We start from the raw sequence: 19975 nt of genomic DNA, 5'->3' as shown, positions 1-19975 counted from the left end.
CTTCTATGTACGTCACGCTGTAACCCTGACTGGCTGCGCCTGCAGTAGGACTGGTCGGGTTAGCGAGAGTTGTTCAACCGGCTGACAGACATAACCGAGGTAGCGGAGAGCTGTCTGTCACTACTAACAGTTTGGCCGCTTGACTGACTAACGCCATTTGGATAGCTTTAGTGTTGTGGCCGGGGAAGTTCAACCAAACCCAGTTTGATGCGGGAATTAGCCACCAGTCGTTAGACAGTCTCCACCTGTTATTTGCTACATCGAGGGGCTAAGTTAGCAACGTCAACGTTACGGCTGACTGCTAGCCCACATTAGCTAATTGTGACAGTTTCTACCCCTGCTGCGTATCATAGTAAGGTAAGTAGTTTTTCTTATTTATTAACTGTTTTTATTGCTATTTCACTACAGAGGTGTTTGATTGTTCTCTACAGTTGTGGCAACTAACTGCCAATAACGATGCGCTACGTCGTTAGTGAATTTAAAGGTTGTTGTTAGAACAATAAACGAGTAAACACATCCCGTAACCATTAGCGTTAGGCTAACGTTGACGAGCTTCAGTAATGTCAGCAGCAGTGTAAGTTGGTTTTCATCATTGATGCAAGTTATACTCAATAAACGAAAGTAGGTTTGCCAATTGTGTGGATTCTTGTATTGTTTTAAATTAGACAGTGTCATTACCGATTATTATATTGCGCCGCCCCCCCCCGAAACCACAAGTCCCAGATTAAGAGCGCCTGCTGGTCCACATCAGACCCGGGTATGTCTGGTTTGTTGTTACTAATCATATTCCGGTGTTCACGAAGGGGTAGATCAGTGAAGGCGGGATGTCAGGATATTTTTCAAATAACTTTGAAGACTGCTTGACTATCTGCTATTGGGATATTGCTTTTGCATGGACGTTAGGATACTAGAAACGATTTTAGATAATGCATATATAGCTACAGTTTTAAAGTTTGCCTGTTTAGCTGTTTAGACACACCTTTAGGTAACCAGCGGAACATCAGTAATTCCTAACATATCTCAGCTGTGTAGCTAAAGCCAGTGGTTGAGCAATGATGTATTTAGAGAATATCTTTGACATTAATAGGCTAAACTGTAATGTTTCACACACACATGGGCTTCATGATGGACTAGTTAGAGCTTGGCTGTGACAGTTAATGCCCTAAGTGTTTCTTTGTGCATAGCCTATAAAGGGATAAACATGAGCTGGCTGCTCGCAGCCTTAATGTTGGTCATCGGCCACACTATGGTCTAGTGACATTGATGCAATATGATGGCAGGTCTTTCAAGGAGAAGTATCAGTCTAACCCTAACCTCTGCTCATACTGATTTTATACAAGATAAAAGAAAACAATACAAATAGTATTACTTTTTAGTACAATAGTGCCATACTAGCTTCATTACTTACCAAATGTTGAGGGTATTTGTGCATTTTTAACATGAATAATGTTGACTATTTATGATTGGATTGCATTTTGTGGCATTGATCATTCATAGCATCTATAAATGTGAAACATGATGATAAACAACCATCACAAACAGAATGAAAAGTGATGTCGTAAAATTGCCTGATTAGTTTGACCAATCGTCTTAGTTTTGAATTTATAATGGCTTATGACAGTGAAATGGATAATAAAAGTCAGCTGTTCACATTACACTAAACCTCATATTCAAAAGACTGCGACCACTCACTGCAAGTTATTATTGCTTCATAGACCACTAAAACAATTAATCGTTTGAATAGCTGCAGTCGTTTATGCTCTTTTTGTCTTCAATCAGTCCAGGCTTCCCTTTAAAAGCAAAAGATTGGATGGAACACACCCCAGTCTTTTGAAGGTAGACTTCAGTGACAGTAACAAGATTACATTTTCAGAGATAACGTAATTAATTTATACAACAGACTCAATGTTGTGCTGCTGATTTTAGATGAGAAGCTAGGTGCACTTGTGTTCTTTTCAGTATAATAGTCTTGTCTCCTATAGCATCAACTTTAATGTCATCCATCTAATCTAAATGTTGGTATGATCTCTCTATTGTTCAATTTATGAAGTTTTAGTACAAAGATTTTTGACCAATAAATACTAATTATGTTTGCAAGAATCTGTCAGGAGGGAAAGATATTTTATTTCAACTCCAACATTTAACATTTTTCCTCATTTCCTTGTTTTGTATTGTGTAGTTTTAACATACATGCTGTGACATGATTATGAAACTGTAATCTGACATCGTCATAATCTGTGATAATGAGAACTCATACACTGGGTAGTTGTCAATTATTAATAGGCTAATAGCAACAAGGCTAATATGTCAAATCATCCTTATCAGCCAGTAGCATTGTTGGAGAATTCATGTCAAATCAAATATTTTGTCTTATACAGTAGATGTGTGTTATTAAAATGATCGCAGTGATGGTTTTTAACCAGCACTTGTTGCAGGAAGTGAACATCACTGGAGATACATTAGTGGAAGTGGAACTTTTATAGTATGCTAATGTCTCTTCTGCAAGGAGCACATAATAGTGGGTTGATTTATCCAACCACATGAAGGTTTCCAGTCAATATCTGGATTATAGGCTAGTGTAAAAGAGATGATAAAAACCAATTACATTTACATAGGCACCTAGTGTGTGTCCCTCCTTTGTTAAATTTGGTTTTATTTAGTTAGCCAAGAAAGGTGGAGCATTTCAAGTTGATGTTGCTTGACCACTGCTAACCTGATTCATAACCCACTGTGAGTATTACACAAAGCCTGTTTAAATATTTAACTTATGAAGATTAAATAAATAATGACTCACGTACTAATGGAAAAAGCACAAGGTCATCAATATGTTTGCAGTTGCTATTTGTAGATGGAAAGTAGTGTAGAGTAAGTGTTGTGCAGTTTCAATTTCATTTGTCCATACATTAACATGGAGGCACATGTGGCAGTGAAAAGGTCTGCATCTATATAATTAGCATGTGATAAACATACAGCTGCCTTAATGAAATTGAATAATGCACTGTATTGTATGACTTTTTCCCGTCATTTGTCCTTATAGATGTTTTGCTTGGATGTTGTTTGTCTAAAACAAGCAGACATATATTATCCTGAACAGTCAGACAGACCACATTGTTTTGCCTGCTTAAGCTGTAGAGCAAACGGCAGACTCACTGTAGATTGAGTTTCAAATGGACAAGCATGGGATTTTCTCCCTCACTGCTTTCATCCCTTTATGTTTATTTGTATTTTGAGAATGTGTGCCAGTCTGATGGTATCATGGCAACTAGCATCAGGTGGAAAGGTGGCACAGTATTTCTGTGCTGCTGAGTCATGCTGTAATCAAACAGTGCTTTTAAAAATGATTTTAGACTTTGAAATGACAATAAAATCAATATCTGTTTTAGTATTAATTGGTTTTAGACATTTGTGTGCAATGTGGGTTGTTACACTAGTCATAGAATATGAAAATCTGTTAAGTTGATTAAGTTAAAGTTATAGATTTAAAATGAATAGCAGATAGGATTTGCAAAATACACAAAATACATTCCTTCTTTCATCATTGTGCTGCCTAAATTTTAAGGTTGTAGCTACAGGCTACAATTTGTTTACAATCTAGAATTTAGGTGATATTGGTTTTTTTTTTGGTTTTTTTTTTATCCAACTGAAGCTGATTGCAAATCTCAGCAGTTGAGAGTGGATATGATTTCAGAAAACATCAACTTGGGGAATCAGTTACTATTTAAACTGATATGTTCTACCTAAATTGTGCTTGTTTGCTGTCAGGAGTCATGGTCCAGATGTATGTGTCACACATTTATTAGCACTTTGAAAAGCCAACATGGCCTCCTGTTTTGCTTGGATCATGCATGTGCACAAGGACATGCTATGGTGTGCTTGCCAACATACAAATGTACCAACAAAGGCAGTGTAGAAAAATAATGCAAGTAAACTTGCATGTAAATAAATGATGATTTAAAAGATATTTAAGAAACACAATTGGCAATCTTGTCATGAATACCAGCTTAAAACACTTTTTGAGTCAAAGAGCTGTTGACTCAGCTTAACCCTGCTAATCAGTTATAAGTGCTTTATTGTCAGGTGTATTGTTGTGTCCAACCCCTGTAGATTAATAATACATAATGATGAAAAATGTATAGATGTATACTATGTACATTTTAAAAGTAACCATGACTCTGACATTGCAGCCTAGAGGTACGCTCATACAGTAATATCTATAACCTAGGTGATGATTGTGAAGTGTGCTTAGGCCATTTTTAAGATGTTGGTGTTGAATCTTAAACAGCTGGAGCTGTGGCGATGGATCCAGGATCTGCAGCAGTGTTTCTGAAGGCATAGGGGGGTATGTTGTGTCCTCCTTGGGTTGAGACCGGGCCATTTGAACCCTGTGGTCTCTATCGGCTTATTGTTCAGCTCTGGCTGCGTCCCTCTCCACTGATGTCACAGCATTCCAGGGAGCGGATAAATGAGTTAGTGTTAGGGCAGATGAGCAGCATCGTGAATGCTGCTGGTAATAGTGGGTCGAAGGGCACAAATATAGCAGTGTAACTGTGCAAACACACTCGGCAACACTCTCTAGAACACCTACGCGCCCTCTCCAAGCTCTTTGTTCAGTCTGTGTGAAATATGACACCTTAAAAACGTGATAGCATGTAGATCAGGATTGGATTGTTTTGCACCTCCAGGGTGGTGGGTATGCTTATATTGACACATCATTAGATGACCACAGATAATAATTGGGTGTCTAGTGTTTTATCTAAGCTATACTTTTGTCCTGCCCCTCATATTTGCTATGGAGTTTAAATGGTCATCTAAGCCTGTTTCCTGACCAAGACCATCTCTGTCTGTGTCGATGAATGTGGACCTTGGTGTTAGGAGGACTCACCAAGATATCTCACTTCATTTGTCCTGGGGCAGGAGAAAGGACTATCTTGGCTTACTTAAGATGTTAAGATTGATTTCTCATGACTCATTCTCCCTCATACACTATTCATTTTTTGTCAATGTTTTCCATCATTGGCCTTTAGGTTGCTTGTTAGGTCATCTGCTTGTTGTTCCTCATTGAAATGCATCAGAGACTGGAAGGAAGAGAGTAAAGTTAGAAAATTTAAAGATATTTCAACAAGCCACACTGTAAAGTCTGATTTGTTAGAGTTAGACACACCCGACTCCTAAACCCGCATCAAGAGTTAAATGACCAATTGTAATTAGATAGGGTTTCTCTGAATTTTCAACCACTCTGCAGCTTTTAGGTCGTTGTTTTCATCGTACAACCCAAATATAGACTGTTCTCATCAAACCCCAATAAATGGCTGTACCCAGCAGAGGCAAGCTGAGTGTACGTTGTCTGCCTGAGAAAAAACGGATGTGGCCGCTGAAGACATTTGAACATCTTGCAAGCTTAAGGCAGATGTTTATTTCGCTGTTGGCGGACAGAGTCAGAGAGAATATTGGACTTGAAATTAAAATTTGTCATTTCGCTAGCAACATGTCTCTCGGTGTTGCTGGTTGGTATTTGCACTTTCATTTTACTACAGTTATTTTTCTTCAACTCAGACCAAAGTTAACTATGTGTCATTGACACATATATTGGCCATGAAGAAGGAACAGAAAGTGCACAGTGATTTAAAACGAGCAGATTTAAGTTGCAACGCATGTGGTCAAAAGCAACAGCAGAACATGTGACTAATGACTAGACAGAAATAACAGCAACAGTAGGAAGGGGCAGCAAATATAAGTTTCCAGTCATTTCTATCTTCTCTGCATTTCTGTTTTTTTACTGGAGGGTGGTACTCTTCAGAATTTTACCAATGACAGAGCCATACAGCGTGACCAATATAGCTCGAATGGAATAGTAATAATCAGCATAGTAAGTGTTATAAAGCTTTTACCGTTTCTTTACAGGTTGTCAACATGCTGCAGTAGAGTGATGCATCGAGTGTTGATATTAATAATGGCCATCTGGGGAGTGGAAGGATGCTCCAATTCGGAGAGCTGCCCGACGCCCACGCCCAATTCCACCAAGGACTACTGTTACTCAGCCCGAATTCGCAGTACTGTACTCCAGGGCTTGCCTTTTGGAGGGGTACCAACCGTCCTTGCCCTTGATTTTATGTGCTTCTTGGTGAGTCTTTGTCTGTGCCCAATGGAGTGCCGAGTTACTCCAGCTGAGGAGTAAATTTTTGCACCATTCATCAAAATATCCTATTCATGATGCAGTGCTAGCCCTTCATTGTTTTGTGTTTTGTGTTATCTTCATTACTCATAGAACTGAGGTGAAATACTTCCAGGAATGTGTTCTTAATTGATAAACACCTTCAAGCAGTTATGTAACCTTTGTTCAGTAGGTTTCTGTAATGTAAATAAAGGAACTGGAGATGTTGACAGCCACTGTTCTGTACTTATAGGGGCTGCTGTTTGTGTTCTCCATCTTGAGAAAAGTAGCATGGGACTACGGGCGCCTTGCTTTGGTGACCGATGCTGACAGGTAATTAGAACACATTGGTCCAGACTGGAAGGTCCAGTACCAAGGTTTTTTGCCATGTAACAATATGTATGACATGTAACATTATGGCCAACATGCACTGATATATCAATTATGGCTGAAATTTGATATGTTAACATCACAATTTCTTTGTACAAGTAACAAATGTTGAATTCACAGTGATGGTTAATGGTTAGTATTTGGTAGATATCTTTGTCCAAAGTTAATTGTTTGGCTCACAGGCCAAGAGATGCTAACCTAAATTACCTTCCTAAAATATTAATCTGCTAAAATAATCAATTGTAAAGTGTCAATCAGTTATTTGTACTTTGTGTTAACTTAAACTCCAGATGATGTATTAAGGCAAAACAATTCTTTTTAGCAGAGGAAATTACTGTTCAATATAATTGATTACCTCAGCAAGCAGATTGTCCACTCTCCAGTTGGTTAGTTGCAGAAAATATTACGAACAGGGAACAGCAAAGAAGAATTTAACTACACAACAGCTTCTAGCAAAGACAACATTGTCAGTAAGGCTTGAAATTTGTTATCCACGTTGCATTCACCACTGGTGGTTGTGACTAAAAAGACCCAATCAAGAGGCGATATTTCTTTGTCATCGTCTCCAAAAGTCTCCGTCCAGACTAAAATGCAATCCCAGAGTTTTCAAACAGGGTTTCCAGAAGTCTCAGTTTTAGGGGCTGAAAACACCACAGTTGTGTGGATGCCAGGAGTAAACGTAGGAGAGGTGAGAATTTGTAAAACAAAAATGCATTAGCGTGGATGAAACTTTGGAATTTAATGTGATTTGTCTATAGTTATAGAGTGTATGGTGGTCAGTAGTAGGTCAGCAAAAAACAGCTTACACTAAAGGGTGGCTATGGCAGCCTTGTCAGCATTCAAATGTTAGTGTCTCAGAAGGTACAAGCCATTGTGGCTGTTGACCCTTATTGATTTATCTGCCAAAGATAAGTTTTATCAGTGTCTGGCACTTGGTGGCTGTTCATTCTGGATGTTAGTTAACACTGAAAAAAATCCTGTATTCTTGTTCTGTGGGTGTGTTTCAACAGAAGTAGACATCACAAAGATGGAGCACCAGACAGGAAGTCAGCGTCAGCAGTTTTCCTTTAAATAGCAATAAAGCATACTGACATTTTCATGCATTGTCACAATTGTTTATTCACTTTGAAATAGAAAGGCCAGGCTGCTGTTGGAATAAGTCTGAAATGGAGGAAGAAATGAAGAATGATTAGTAACTTATCAATTATAAATAAAAACCCCATTAGATCCATTTCCCAGACCACTTTAAAACCACTGTCTGCATCTAAACCCCATGCACTGTAGTTCCCCACTAATGTGTGATGATATCCTGCCAGATATATTGGGATAATTTGTGACTGACTACACACTGATCGAATTAAGAGAAAATTTTGGGAGCAGCCCGTTAACAAGGGCTGATTCTTCTGCTCCGTTTTAAAGTGCTACATCATGAGATGAAACAAAAGGACTGATCAAAATTGGGAGAGAGGGAGATGAGACATCGCTACAGACCTATTTGACTGTGAACCCTGAAAAGTACATGACACGGTGCTCCATCACCTACATCCCCCTGCTGTGCTTGTGTGATGTTGCAGCTACACTATTTTTGCAGCTGCATGTGAGCAGAGAGTGGGGTTGCAGCATGGTGGGAGGATGGGAGGGGGGTGGCAGCATGGGACACTTTTGTAACACACAGGAAATGTAGTTTGTTGTCTCATGACCCTGTGCTGACTCGAGATCATTGTCTGTCTTTTAAATTCTTGTAAATTCTGATATGTGAATGTTTCCTTATTTGGAAACACAGTTAATCATCTGAAAATGGGATAAAACTTTGATATGTGTGTGGCTCCAGCTTCATAAGCTTTGACTCTCAACTCAAATGAATAAAGGGGTTATTATCAAATCATAGGCCATAAATGCAATTATCTGGCAGGATAATGTATACCAGAATGAACAGAAACCTTCATTGGTATGCCTGTAGTGTAATATGCCTCCCCAGATTTTCTTTGAAACAGCACCCGTACTGGCCGACAGGGCCATTTCCTCTTAACTGAGCTGAATGGCTTTGTTTTGCTTCTCTTTTTACCAGACGAATGGATCAACGGTACAGTCGCCTGGATGATCGGGAATAGTATGTTATATCTCCATATTGTAGACTCACTGCCTTTTTCTTCTCTCCTTTCCTCTCTGTAGTTAAGCTAACTCATAACTCTTGTCCACTCTGCCCAGGCCACCATGGTTCTCAGTCTGTTTTTCACTCTTGATGGTTTAGGGTTTTTTTTTTCTTCCTTCTCCAGGCGTTTCCCAGTGCCAGACTCCTAATTATTCTCCCTCTCATTGCCACTCTTGTACTTCTGCTGTTGGGTGTCCCTGTCCTCTCTCACTATCCTAATCAGATCTGTGTGTGCTAATCTGTGTATTGACCTCTTTATGAAGCACAGACTTCTTCTTCTGTCTGAGCGCACCCCATGAGCCGCACAGACAGGATGCTTACAGGGAGAGGTAATACTTCCCTGATCTGTGGTTGTTCATAGACAGGCCCTTACATGGTGCACCTACAGTATATCCTGTCTACTAGAGCTGAGATGAGCCCTTCCTCCTCACAGCAATGTGGGAGAGGAGGACTGATGGTGGCTTAGAACCGCAGGTTCTCTCCTCATTCCAGTAAAGATCTCTTAGAGCCCTGGCTGACATCATCCTTTCATGTAGTGTTCAACACTGAACCAATGTTCGAATTCCAGCAGAGCACGGGCCTCTTCATATTTTCCAGTTATGTAGAAATTGAACCGACATGATCTCCCTGAGGTCAAATGTGTATACAGTAAATGATAAGGGCTTGAAGCTGTATTATGTCCAGGAGAACCTGTGGCTCTGCTGGACATTCTCCATAAATCTGCCTCTTGATGACCACTGGGTTTGTGTTGTTTTCTTGGTGAATACTCTTTTGACTAGAGCGCTACCTTCTATCTTTATCACAACCTTTCCCCTGACAGTGATGGTGTAAAGTAGACTCCTTACTCCTAACGCTGCATGAAATGTGGCTGCAGAGAGTGTTCCTACGGTTGACTGGTTTACCAAATCAAATCCTGTGTGGAGCCCACGCCGGGTAAACAGGGGTGACTCTCTTCAGTCCATTTCAGGGCGTGTGTTTGTGTGTGTTTTGTCTTGTCAACTTTCCATACTGTTGGTAATCCCACTGTCATGAAGGGCAAAGAACTAACATCCCCTTGTGGTTCATTCTGATGTTTGGTAGTTGTGTAACATCATGCAAATACAATGTGTTGTGTTTTCTACACACAGTGTGGCCTCTGCCATGACATCAGAGACACCTGAACGCTATGAAAGGCTCACCTCAGTCTCAAGCTCTGTGGACATTGATCAGAGAGACACCGTAAGTGTGTTATTGTTCTTATAGGATAAAATAAGATGTTCTGTCGTGCAGGACATACTGTATGTTGCATGTGAAAACTGGAACAGCACCTTAAGCTCTCTGCTGTCTTCTTTCTCAGGGTTTCTGCTCCTGGCTAACTGCTATCTTCCGCATCAAGTGAGTCAAGTTACTTACACCATGTTGGAAGAAAAGAGAAATTGGTGTAACACTGATTAAAATGGATATTACACTTTTTCTGCTTTGAATTGCCCTTAAATCAGTGACTTTGTTGGTGTGTTCTCTCTGTAGGGATGAGGAGATAAGGGAGAAGTGTGGTGAGGATGCAGTGCATTATTTGTCCTTTCAGCGACACATCATTGGCCTGCTGGTAGTGGTGGGCGTGCTCTCTGTGGGCATCATCTTGCCCGTTAACTTCTCGGGAAACCTGCTTGGTGAGTTGATTGAATGAACTACCAGTGGATCCTTGTATGTTTGTTTTAGCTTGTTTATATTTTCTTTTTGATGGTCTCTTTTCTTCTTCCTCTTTCCTTCTAATCTGTCTTTGTGCTTTTTCTGTCGGATGAAGAAATCTGCCTTCCCATGTACAGATAATACAAAACTTTGCCATCTACTCTAGCACAAAAAACAGACAAAAAAACATATTATTTATATTATATATAAATTACATATTTATATTATGTACACAACTGTACAGCACCATGCTTTTATTCTGTAAAATAATAAGAACACCAAATAAATATGTTGTAAGAAATATACTTGGATTCAGACAAATCTGACAATTTTCAAATACAAAGAATTTTCAATTTCCTTTTTTTTTTCCTGTGTGACTAAATGGTTCAACATGGAGCCTGGGTGCCGAACTCCTTCCTGCAGCTGTAATCGAGTTTTTTACTTCCATATAAAATTACCTGCCCTTAAAATGCATAATTTATCATGCCTCTATCATTTATCAGGAATTTATTATTCCTGTCTTTTTTTCTTCGTCTCTTATCTTTTGTCACGAGTTTGCTCTGCCTTCTATGAAAGCATACTTTTCATTTTGTGTAGTTAATGGGGAAATTACTCTACTCTAACAAAATGTCCTTTTACTTCTGTACCAAAATAAACCATGTCCCACATTCCTTGCTGTATTATTTGGAGTGCAGTACAATATAATACGTGGCAATGAATTATTATTAATATTATTATTATTATTATTTTTATACAGAAAACAATGCCTATAGTTTTGGACGAACCACTATAGCAAATTTGAATGCTGAGTAAGTAGCTCTTTTACCTTCACTTTATTTAGCATATACTCTGTTGCTCTGTTGTACTTTCTAATCCTCTGATGAAATTCTGTTTACCCTTTATTTCTCCAGTAATACACTACTGTGGCTACACACCACCTTTGCATTTCTCTACCTGTTACTGACGGTGTATAGCATGAGACGGCACACCTCCAAGATGCACTACAAAGAGGATGACCTGGTGGGTGGCATGCTTTCAGAAAATCCTCCTTTTGGACACATAGTTCTGAATGTTGTTGCTAATTACTTCCCTTTCTTTACTTCCATGCAGGTAAAACGCACTTTATTTGTCAATGGGATCTCCAAATACGCAGAGGAGACTGAGATAAAGCAACACTTTGAGTAAGCACTTGTCACTGGGGTCCTGGCTCCACAGATAATATCTCTCAATGCTTAAATCTGTCTTCTTATAAAAAGGTTACACCGCACTGTCGTCATGGGTTTTAGCTGTGCAGTAACTGTATTAAGGCGTATGAGAGCCATGCCTTTTCTTGTTAAAAGCAGCTGGTTTGTCCTCTTCCTTATGGCTGGGATCAGACAATGACAGGCCTATATGTGTAATTGTCCATAATAGAAGCCAGATGAGCAGGGTTATGCAAGTCATGTGTCGAGACCGAGGAGGGGGTGCTTGGCTCAACTCCTACTCGGCCAAATAGTGTTAACCAAAACCTTATCTTTGGTCCACTGCAAAAGCCCCTCCACGGTTGAGCAACACCCCTTCCACCCACTTCACCATTTTTGGTCTTGCTAATGTTATTATAATACAGTACAGAGATGTCAACTACTGTAAATACACTGCCCTTGATGTCAACAATGTGTAAGTATTGCACTGTACATTTGTACTTCTGTAAATGTATCCGGTCTTTCACCTTCTCCCTCCCTGTCCTTCTCTCAAAGGCATGCATATGAAAACTGTGTTGTACTGGAAGCTCGGATCTGTTACGATGTGGCCAGGCTGATGTATCTTAACTCTGAAAGGTAACAATGTTTCAACCATTAGTGTGTGAATGTGATGTCTTAATGGCTCCAGGACCTGAGCCTGTTTCACTGAAATAGTCCTCCTTCAGTTTGACACAGCTAATGTTTTGTATGCAGGAAGAAAGCAGAGCGCAACAAGAAATTCTTCCTTGACCTTCAGGCCAAGGAGCATATTACCACCATGATCAATCCAAAGCCCTGTGGACACCTCTGCTGTTGCGTCATCAAAGGCTGCGAGCGGGTCAGACTAACATCGTAACTTTATCTCAGAATTACACACTCCTAAAACTTGTTTACAAGCTGATACTAACAGCAAGATAAGGAAGACATCTAGCTGAGTTTTGATTTGTGGAGAAGCAGGGCTAAGCAGGAAAAACAACTGCTCCTACAATAGCCACAAAGATAACATATTTTCAATAGTAAATATATTTGAAAATGCCAATGCTTACGGGTGTATTAAAAAAAAGAAACATAGGGTAAGGTAATTACCTATGAACAACTGTAACATTAATATAAGTGGTAAATATAATTATTACTCCTATATCAAAATGTTAGTAGCAGATAGTGACAGCCAGGGCAAGTACAACTAAGCTTATGGGTTCTACTCACACCTCCAGTACTAATAACATGTAAGCTGTTAGATTCCTATCATTCCTGTTTAAATAACTCTGGCCATCTCTCCCATATACTGATAACACCCTATTGGGCAAACAACAGCATCATTCAGTTTGACATAAAATATAGGCCATCTCTCTCAAAAACCTTGATGGTAACATCTTACATACATTAACATTGTCAACTTCTCCTTGTTTAGCCATTCAGTATTGTATTCATGTAGGGACCCCATATTTTCCAAAATACAGACTGCCTTTTGTTCAATTTAAAAATAAATGTTGGTCAATTGTCTCCACCACTGGTTAAATTATATATATGTGTATATATATATATATATATATATATATATCATTATACTAACCCTGTGTATTAACTGATATTCACTATAACTGTAATCTAAGGTGATGGCAATGAGGATAAAGTAAAATAAAAACAAACATCACAGAATGATTAAATGTTAATGTCCTTCACAGGAGGAGGCAGTGGGTTACTACACCAAGCTGGATGGACAGCTGAAAGAGGACTACAGGAAAGAGAGAGAGAAGGTCAACAGGAAACCTTTAGGAATGGCCTTTGTCACCTTTCAGAATGAGTCCATTACTGCCATGTAAGTTCATTTACACATGGTAAAATAAGTGAATGTGTGTCCGTGGTATTATTTTTAAATTGACATATTACATTCCTCTTGACCCACCTCAACATGTGTCGTTTGCGTTGATATCTGTTCTCAGAATTTTGAAGGACTTTAATGCTTGCAAGTGTCAGGGTTGTCACTGTCGTCGGGAGCCCAAGAGCTCTCAGTTCAGCACCAAACTGCACACACACAACTGGACTGTCAGCTACGCCCCTGATCCACAAAATGTCTACTGGTAAGAACACATTCAAGTCACATTTTCTTTACTACGTTCTTAATATCACGTTGAGTTATAATTGAACTTCAGTTCACTTTGAAGAGATTTTCTCACACCAGATGAAAAAACGGTTTTTGAGCTGCAGTATCAGTTTACTGGCCAGCTGTATCCATAACTGTGGGTCATCACCCAGTGTCAGTCTAACCGCTACATAACCTTTATCCCACAGGGAGCATCTGTCAGTGGGAGGATTTTCCTGGTGGATCCGCTGCTTGATCATCAACTGTGTCCTGTTCATCCTCCTGTTCTTCCTCACCACCCCAGCCATCATCATCTCCACCATGGACAAGTTCAATGTTACCAAACCAGTGGAGTACCTCAATGTGAGTGTTCAAAGTTCAGTTCAGGCATCTCTGTCATTACCATAATGAAACAGAGGAATTATTTCAAGAGACACTGAAGGAGAAGAACAAAATAAGCTCTAACAGCATTTAAGTCAGAGCTGTCACAAGTCAGCAGGAATTCACCACTCTTGTTTCTTGACACAACATGTCCATGTCTTTCTGATCTGTCCTCCAGAATCCAATCATCACCCAGTTCTTCCCCACCCTCCTTCTGTGGTCCTTTTCTGCCTTACTTCCTACTATTGTCTACTACTCTGCCTTCTTCGAAGCCCACTGGACCCGGTATGAGTCACACTTTCTGCAATCAGTCAGTCACTTTAGAGAGTCCTATTGTCTTTATTCCCATTTGATGTTGAGGTTGTTCGAGTGTGTTGTGTCTGTTGTAATGTGTAAATTTCATTTGGTCTTATAGCTCAGGAGAGAACAGGACCACAATGCATAAGTGTTATACTTTCTTGATCTTCATGGTCCTGTTGCTGCCCTCCCTAGGACTCAGCAGGTATAGCACATTTTTTAAATATTACTTTCAATACAATTAAATGTAAATGTATACATCACTTCATTTTCGTCACCCTAAATATATTAGGTGATTCCTCTCTTTTCTTGTATCCTTGCAGTTTGGATGTTTTCTTCCGCTGGCTGTTTGACAAAAGATTCTTGGCAGATGCTAAAGTGAGATTTGAGTAAGTAGCAGATTTTTATGGATGTTGAATACAACTCCATAGCACTTAGCACAAAGCAGAACAGGCTGTAAATATACAGCATTTAAAGTCCAGTTTGTTTGGGACATTATTATAATCAACTCATTTAGAAATACCGCAGCTAGGTCTCATATAGTTAATTTAATGTGGAATTAAATTAGTTTCTGCAGTAATGTGTTTACTTCAGTTTGAGCCTGTCCTTTTCAGTCTCTAGTGATATAGACCTTTTTCTTTGCTCTTTAGGTGTGTGTTCCTTCCTGACAATGGAGCCTTCTTTGTGAACTATGTCATTGCGTCTGCATTCATTGGAAATGCCATGGACCTGCTGAGGATCCCGGGTCTGCTCATGTACATGATCCGCCTCTGCCTGGCTCGCTCTGCAGCTGAGCGGAGGAACGTCAAAAGGGTTAGTCCTTGTTCTTTGCCAAGTTCAAATTATTCATGGGTCCATGTGAAACACATTAGTTCAAAACTTAATAGCAGAATAAGTGATCTCTTACATGAACATCTACTCTGAAACTGAATGAGAAAGTAATGGTTTCGTTGTTGTGTATATGAACATGACAATTAAGCAGATAAAATCACAAAGCCAAGACTTTAATGTCATACAATACATAATAAATGAGAATCTCTGCTATGATTTTAAGGTGGACTTGTTTTTTACTATGTTAATCAATAGATTTAGAATTTTCTTTAATATCTTGTCATCGTGTCTCCATAGCACCAAGCCTATGAGTTCCAGTTCGGGGCAGCTTATGCTTGGATGATGTGTGTCTTCACTGTGGTTATGACCTATAGCATCACCTGCCCAATCATCGTCCCTTTTGGTGAGTGCTACCATTTAGTATCCCTGCTGGGTTACTGCTGTTTCACATCTTGATAGTGCGCTGATTAAATGACTGCAGGAGGAACATACAGAGGGCAGGCAGTATAGAGTGGTTCTGTTCTTTATACGGAAGCTTATCAGCAGGCCTAATTGGATTACTTCCACTGATTGTCCTGTGTCTGTGCAGGGCTGATGTACATGCTGCTGAAACACCTAGCAGACAGGTACAACATGTACTACGCCTATCTGCCATCCAAACTGGACAAGAAGATCCATTCTGGAGCTGTCAACCAAGTGGTGGCTGCTCCTATTCTCTGTCTCTTTTGGCTTCTGTTCTTCTCCACTGTTCGCTCGGGTAAGAAGAGGACTCCATCTGCAGGCCACTACTGTCCTAACACATGCCCACATTTATTTACAGTATACAAGCCACTCCGACATAAACCACATGTTAAACAAGTGTCCCTCCACTTTTTTTCCCCCAGGGTTTTCAGCCGCAACGTCCATGTTCACGTTCGTAGTTTTGATCATCACAATCATTGTCTGCCTCTCTCACGTCTGCTTTGGACATTTTAAATATCTCAGTGCTCACAACTACAAGGTAATCAAGTATTCATCACTTTTTGTTTTCTGAATTCTTAATGCCAGTATTTCACACAGGCTTTATATTCAGCTGCTTGTGTTAAATGTGTGTTTTCTGTCTCAGATTGACACCCAGGAGATTGATGGATTGGAGAATGGACGTCCAGTGTGCGCTTCTGCCGCTAACAGGGCAGCAGTATGTATTCAGTCATGTTTATATAATATCAGCATGTGCCTCAGCATCAAACAGTGAAAAGAAACATGGCCATGGGGGGGATGACCATGGGGTCAAAAAGAAAGGAAAACATGGGTTACACACTTTTAGTTCCTATGCAAAAGTGACTTAATTTATCCAAAGTTTTGACTTGAGCTATGTCACAAGGCATGAAGTACAAAGTCAATCAGATGTTCCATATGTACACAAGAACACAAAAACTCTACTAAGACCAAAGATTTGACAGAACAAAGAGATAAACAACCTTTTTTGTAATATGAACTTGCATTCAGACTTTAACATTGTGTTTTATTTCATTTTCTCCCCTACAGCAAATGTACATTGCTCAGGTACTTCAAGACCCAAATTCAGAGGAGGCTGGCTCAGGCAGTGGCGAGGACGATGGCCAGGGGTCCTCGCAGGACGAGGAAATAATCAATGTTGAAAATGGCCTGAATGAGGACTTCCAGTCTGGTGAGGACAGCCTCATTGATAATGAAGTGCATCAGTGATACTGTCCGGACTTTAAAAAATCCCCTAAGTTAACTTGAGGAGTGCACTGAACATGTGAATTAAACTAGGAACTGAACCAACAGTTCTCCAAAGCATCTCAACCTCCATCGAGGGACTTCACACTAACATAAGCACACTGTCTACTAAGGATTTAATGGATTGTTGCTCAAGGACTCTTGCGTTTCCTACACTGGGTCTCATCAAACCACATCTTCTGTGCACCTGCAGAAGGGATGTACTCTTGACAGTGTAAGGGCAGCAACGTCTTTCTGCTCCGATGTAGCTGAGGCACATCCTGAAACACTACACATGGACCCGTGAAAGAAAGACACTAATGCACAAATGAATATTTTTGCCTTGTCATGTAAGGGGAGTATTCTGTCTGTATTTCCTTAACATATTGCACTTCAAAGAGAGGACCTGTCCGATAAGCTCGAGTTTCACCATGGTACTGTAGTACAGCATGCCTTCAATTGCAAAGGGTGGAGGGATTTTCCCATAATCCTTTTGCCAGTATCTCTAATTGTCTGCACTAGATGCTTCCCCTGAATAAGCAGCTTATAAGAGAGGAGAGCAAGAGAAGAGTTTTCCACACGAGCAGGTAGCTTGTTCTGTGCAGATATGGTGGTCTCAAAACTTCTTCCAATTCCATAGAAGCCTTTCAGAAAAAAACAAAAAAAAGAAAAAAAATCATTGCTACTAACACTCCTGGACGCTTTGACACTACTGCTACAAAACTCTAGATTTGTGAAATAACCTTGTTTGACATGGTATTTATTTGTAGGCATGGAATTTTAAATGTTAATAAGCTTGATACATCCCTAAACTGTGGAAGAGGCTAATTCATCTCTTGGTACACTACATTGATAATGATAATTTTTGGCATTCAGTCCCTGAGCCTTTGTTGGTACTGCTGTAGGACTGCTGCTACTGATGCTGCCCCCATTAGGGGACAATCCTTGCACGGCTGCTGCAGAAGGACAGGAGGCCAAGACCCTGCTGATTCTTTTGTGTGGCTCAGAGGATGGAGAGAAAGGCCTTTTGGGGGGGTTTTCTGAGTCGGTTTCAGAGATACTCATTGTGACTAGTTCTCTTTATATGTTGTTCTCATTGTTATCTTTTTTTCCCATGTTTACATATGTATGTAGAGATTTTCGAATTAGCATTCAGTTTAGGTGGCTACTGCTAGTTTTATGAATGAGGTAATCCATATCTTACCACTCAGCCCTCTGTCAGGTCCTCTTCAATGTTTTGTGTAGATGCGTCATGGTGTAGGTAGCATACTGTAAGTTCCAGCTGTCATTGAGCATTGTTACGTTTTCCCATTTTGCCAGTACTCAGTGCTGAGTTTTAGATTGGTGAACTCAGCTGCGCAGTTTTTGGGATAACATATCAAATCTTGGGCAAGACCACACAAGAAAGTTTAGCAGTTACACCAGTGGTCCAGTTCTATTTATTGTCATACTCATGTTCAAACCTTAACTGTATGATATTGAACACTGTCGCCACCCCCACTCCCAATCACCCATTGATAACAAAATAGAAAATATATTCATTATGTTGTTTTTATGAAGTACTTACATATCCCCCCACAATTGTACATTCCATTTGCAGATCCACCGACCAGCTCTGTAAGGCCTCTGGCAGAGAAATAGGGATGCACTACAACATTTTCCTGATCTGCCTCAGCCATGTGAAGCAGCTTCTTTTCAGGTTCAACAACATTCAGACACAAATATCTGCTTTAACAGAGCAAACACCAAGTAACAAATTCTCATGTGAAACACAGTGCCCATGCAGTTATTACCTTACTCAGGATTTAAGAAGCCTCTTTTTTCTGTACACTGTGAGCTGCCCCATTAAACATAAAGACGATTGTTGAAAAAGAAAGGCAAAGTGCTGCAGACAAAGAACCACTACAGTCTGTCACTATGGGCCAATTATTATCATTGGTCCATAATATTAAAAAAATGTATTATCCAGCTGCTCAGAGAGCCATTGTGGGAAATGTGCACTAATCTTACTTTCACTTATATGACTGACAGAGAAGGGCACACCCCATATGGGTGTGACAACGACAACGGTGAACCTAAACTGTTTCCATAATTTGTCCATGGGTATTTTAGCACTACATATGGGTATATTATTGTGGTAAAAACAAGAGAATTGTCAGACACCATTGACTCTGGTGCTCTTCTGGTCATGATAAGGTGATTTTATTTTTTATACCTCTTCATTTTTATACCTCTGAGATATCTTGAAATCTCTGAATGTGTTCTGTCAAAATAACACATACTGTCCAGCTCCGAGGGAGATGCTTAAAAATCTCATCTTGTCTAACAACTTCAGTTTTTAAAACACTGAATGTACGTTAATTCCACAACTTTTTTGGTAAGTTGAAAGTGGCTAAAGTAATAAAAGTGTGATGGCTGTATTTAAACAGCTTCGAAAGGACGGTTCACTAAGATAACCAGAACTTGTTTTATACTACAACAAAACTAACTGGTGTCCTGTCCCATGTTATGGCTTTTCATTTGAGTACAGATCTTCATTTGTCAGTCTGATGGTTGCAATGATTTCCAGGTAGCAGTCTTTTGCTAGTTACGATCCTCATGATGGATTTTATATTATCTTCATAAGATCTGTATAGACAGCGGGACTAACTGGAAATAGATGCATTGTTTTTTGTCACCAACAGTCAAAGACTATTAATAGAAGTTATCAGCTTGTTTCTACTTTGTGTTAAAAATGGGCAGTAAAACGTTTCTGTGTCTCAAAACTGCACAGCTAGAATGTGTTTTTGTGAGCTTTGCTTTTTTTAGTTTTACATTTTTCTAGATAGGAAGAGTAACAATAGCAGATCTCAGCATTTGACTGTCTCATTTTTTCATCCTTTTCAAAGGGCCGTCTGTACAACAGATATATATATGTATATACATATATACTGTATATCTGCTTCCCCCCAGCTCTTTGAACAATAAATCTGTATTTAATCAAGTCTGTCCACTTGAAGAGTTTCAATTCAACAGCAACAACACATTTTCCTTCCCACACACGAAAAGTGAAATGAATATATGGAGTAAAAGCTTGTACT

General features: G+C 39.6%; 1 protein-coding gene across 2 annotated transcripts; it reads left to right on the top strand.

Annotated features, from left to right (window-relative positions):
• Nucleotides 1-6: 6 nt before the first annotated feature.
• Nucleotides 7-19878, top strand: tmem63ba (transmembrane protein 63Ba). Of its 2 annotated transcripts, XM_023425805.2 has the most exons (24): nt 7-357; nt 5902-6121; nt 6405-6484; nt 8610-8651; nt 9821-9911; nt 10030-10067; nt 10200-10342; nt 11119-11170; nt 11273-11381; nt 11472-11542; nt 12098-12178; nt 12296-12419; nt 13267-13400; nt 13525-13662; nt 13874-14027; nt 14224-14330; nt 14461-14547; nt 14666-14731; nt 14993-15155; nt 15471-15576; nt 15763-15930; nt 16058-16173; nt 16279-16350; nt 16701-19878. In XM_023425805.2, exons 2-24 carry the CDS (start codon nt 5927-5929, stop codon nt 16878-16880), a joined length of 2517 nt encoding a protein of 838 aa, XP_023281573.1. In that variant the 5' UTR covers nt 7-357; nt 5902-5926; the 3' UTR covers nt 16881-19878. The 2 variants fall into 2 exon arrangements, with proteins under 2 accessions (XP_023281573.1, XP_023281574.1); XM_023425806.2 differs by lacking the exon at nt 8610-8651.
• Nucleotides 19879-19975: the final 97 nt, after the last annotated feature.

The sequence above is a fragment of the Seriola lalandi genome, unplaced genomic scaffold, assembly GCF_002814215.2.
Source record: "Seriola lalandi dorsalis isolate HSWRI2012SDOR001 ecotype SW California unplaced genomic scaffold, Sedor1 jcf7180002054795, whole genome shotgun sequence".
NCBI classification, from domain to species: Eukaryota; Metazoa; Chordata; class Actinopteri; order Carangiformes; family Carangidae; genus Seriola; species Seriola lalandi.
The sequence above is the reverse complement of the archived record's forward strand: the minus strand, read 5'-3'. Positions and strand labels throughout refer to the sequence as shown.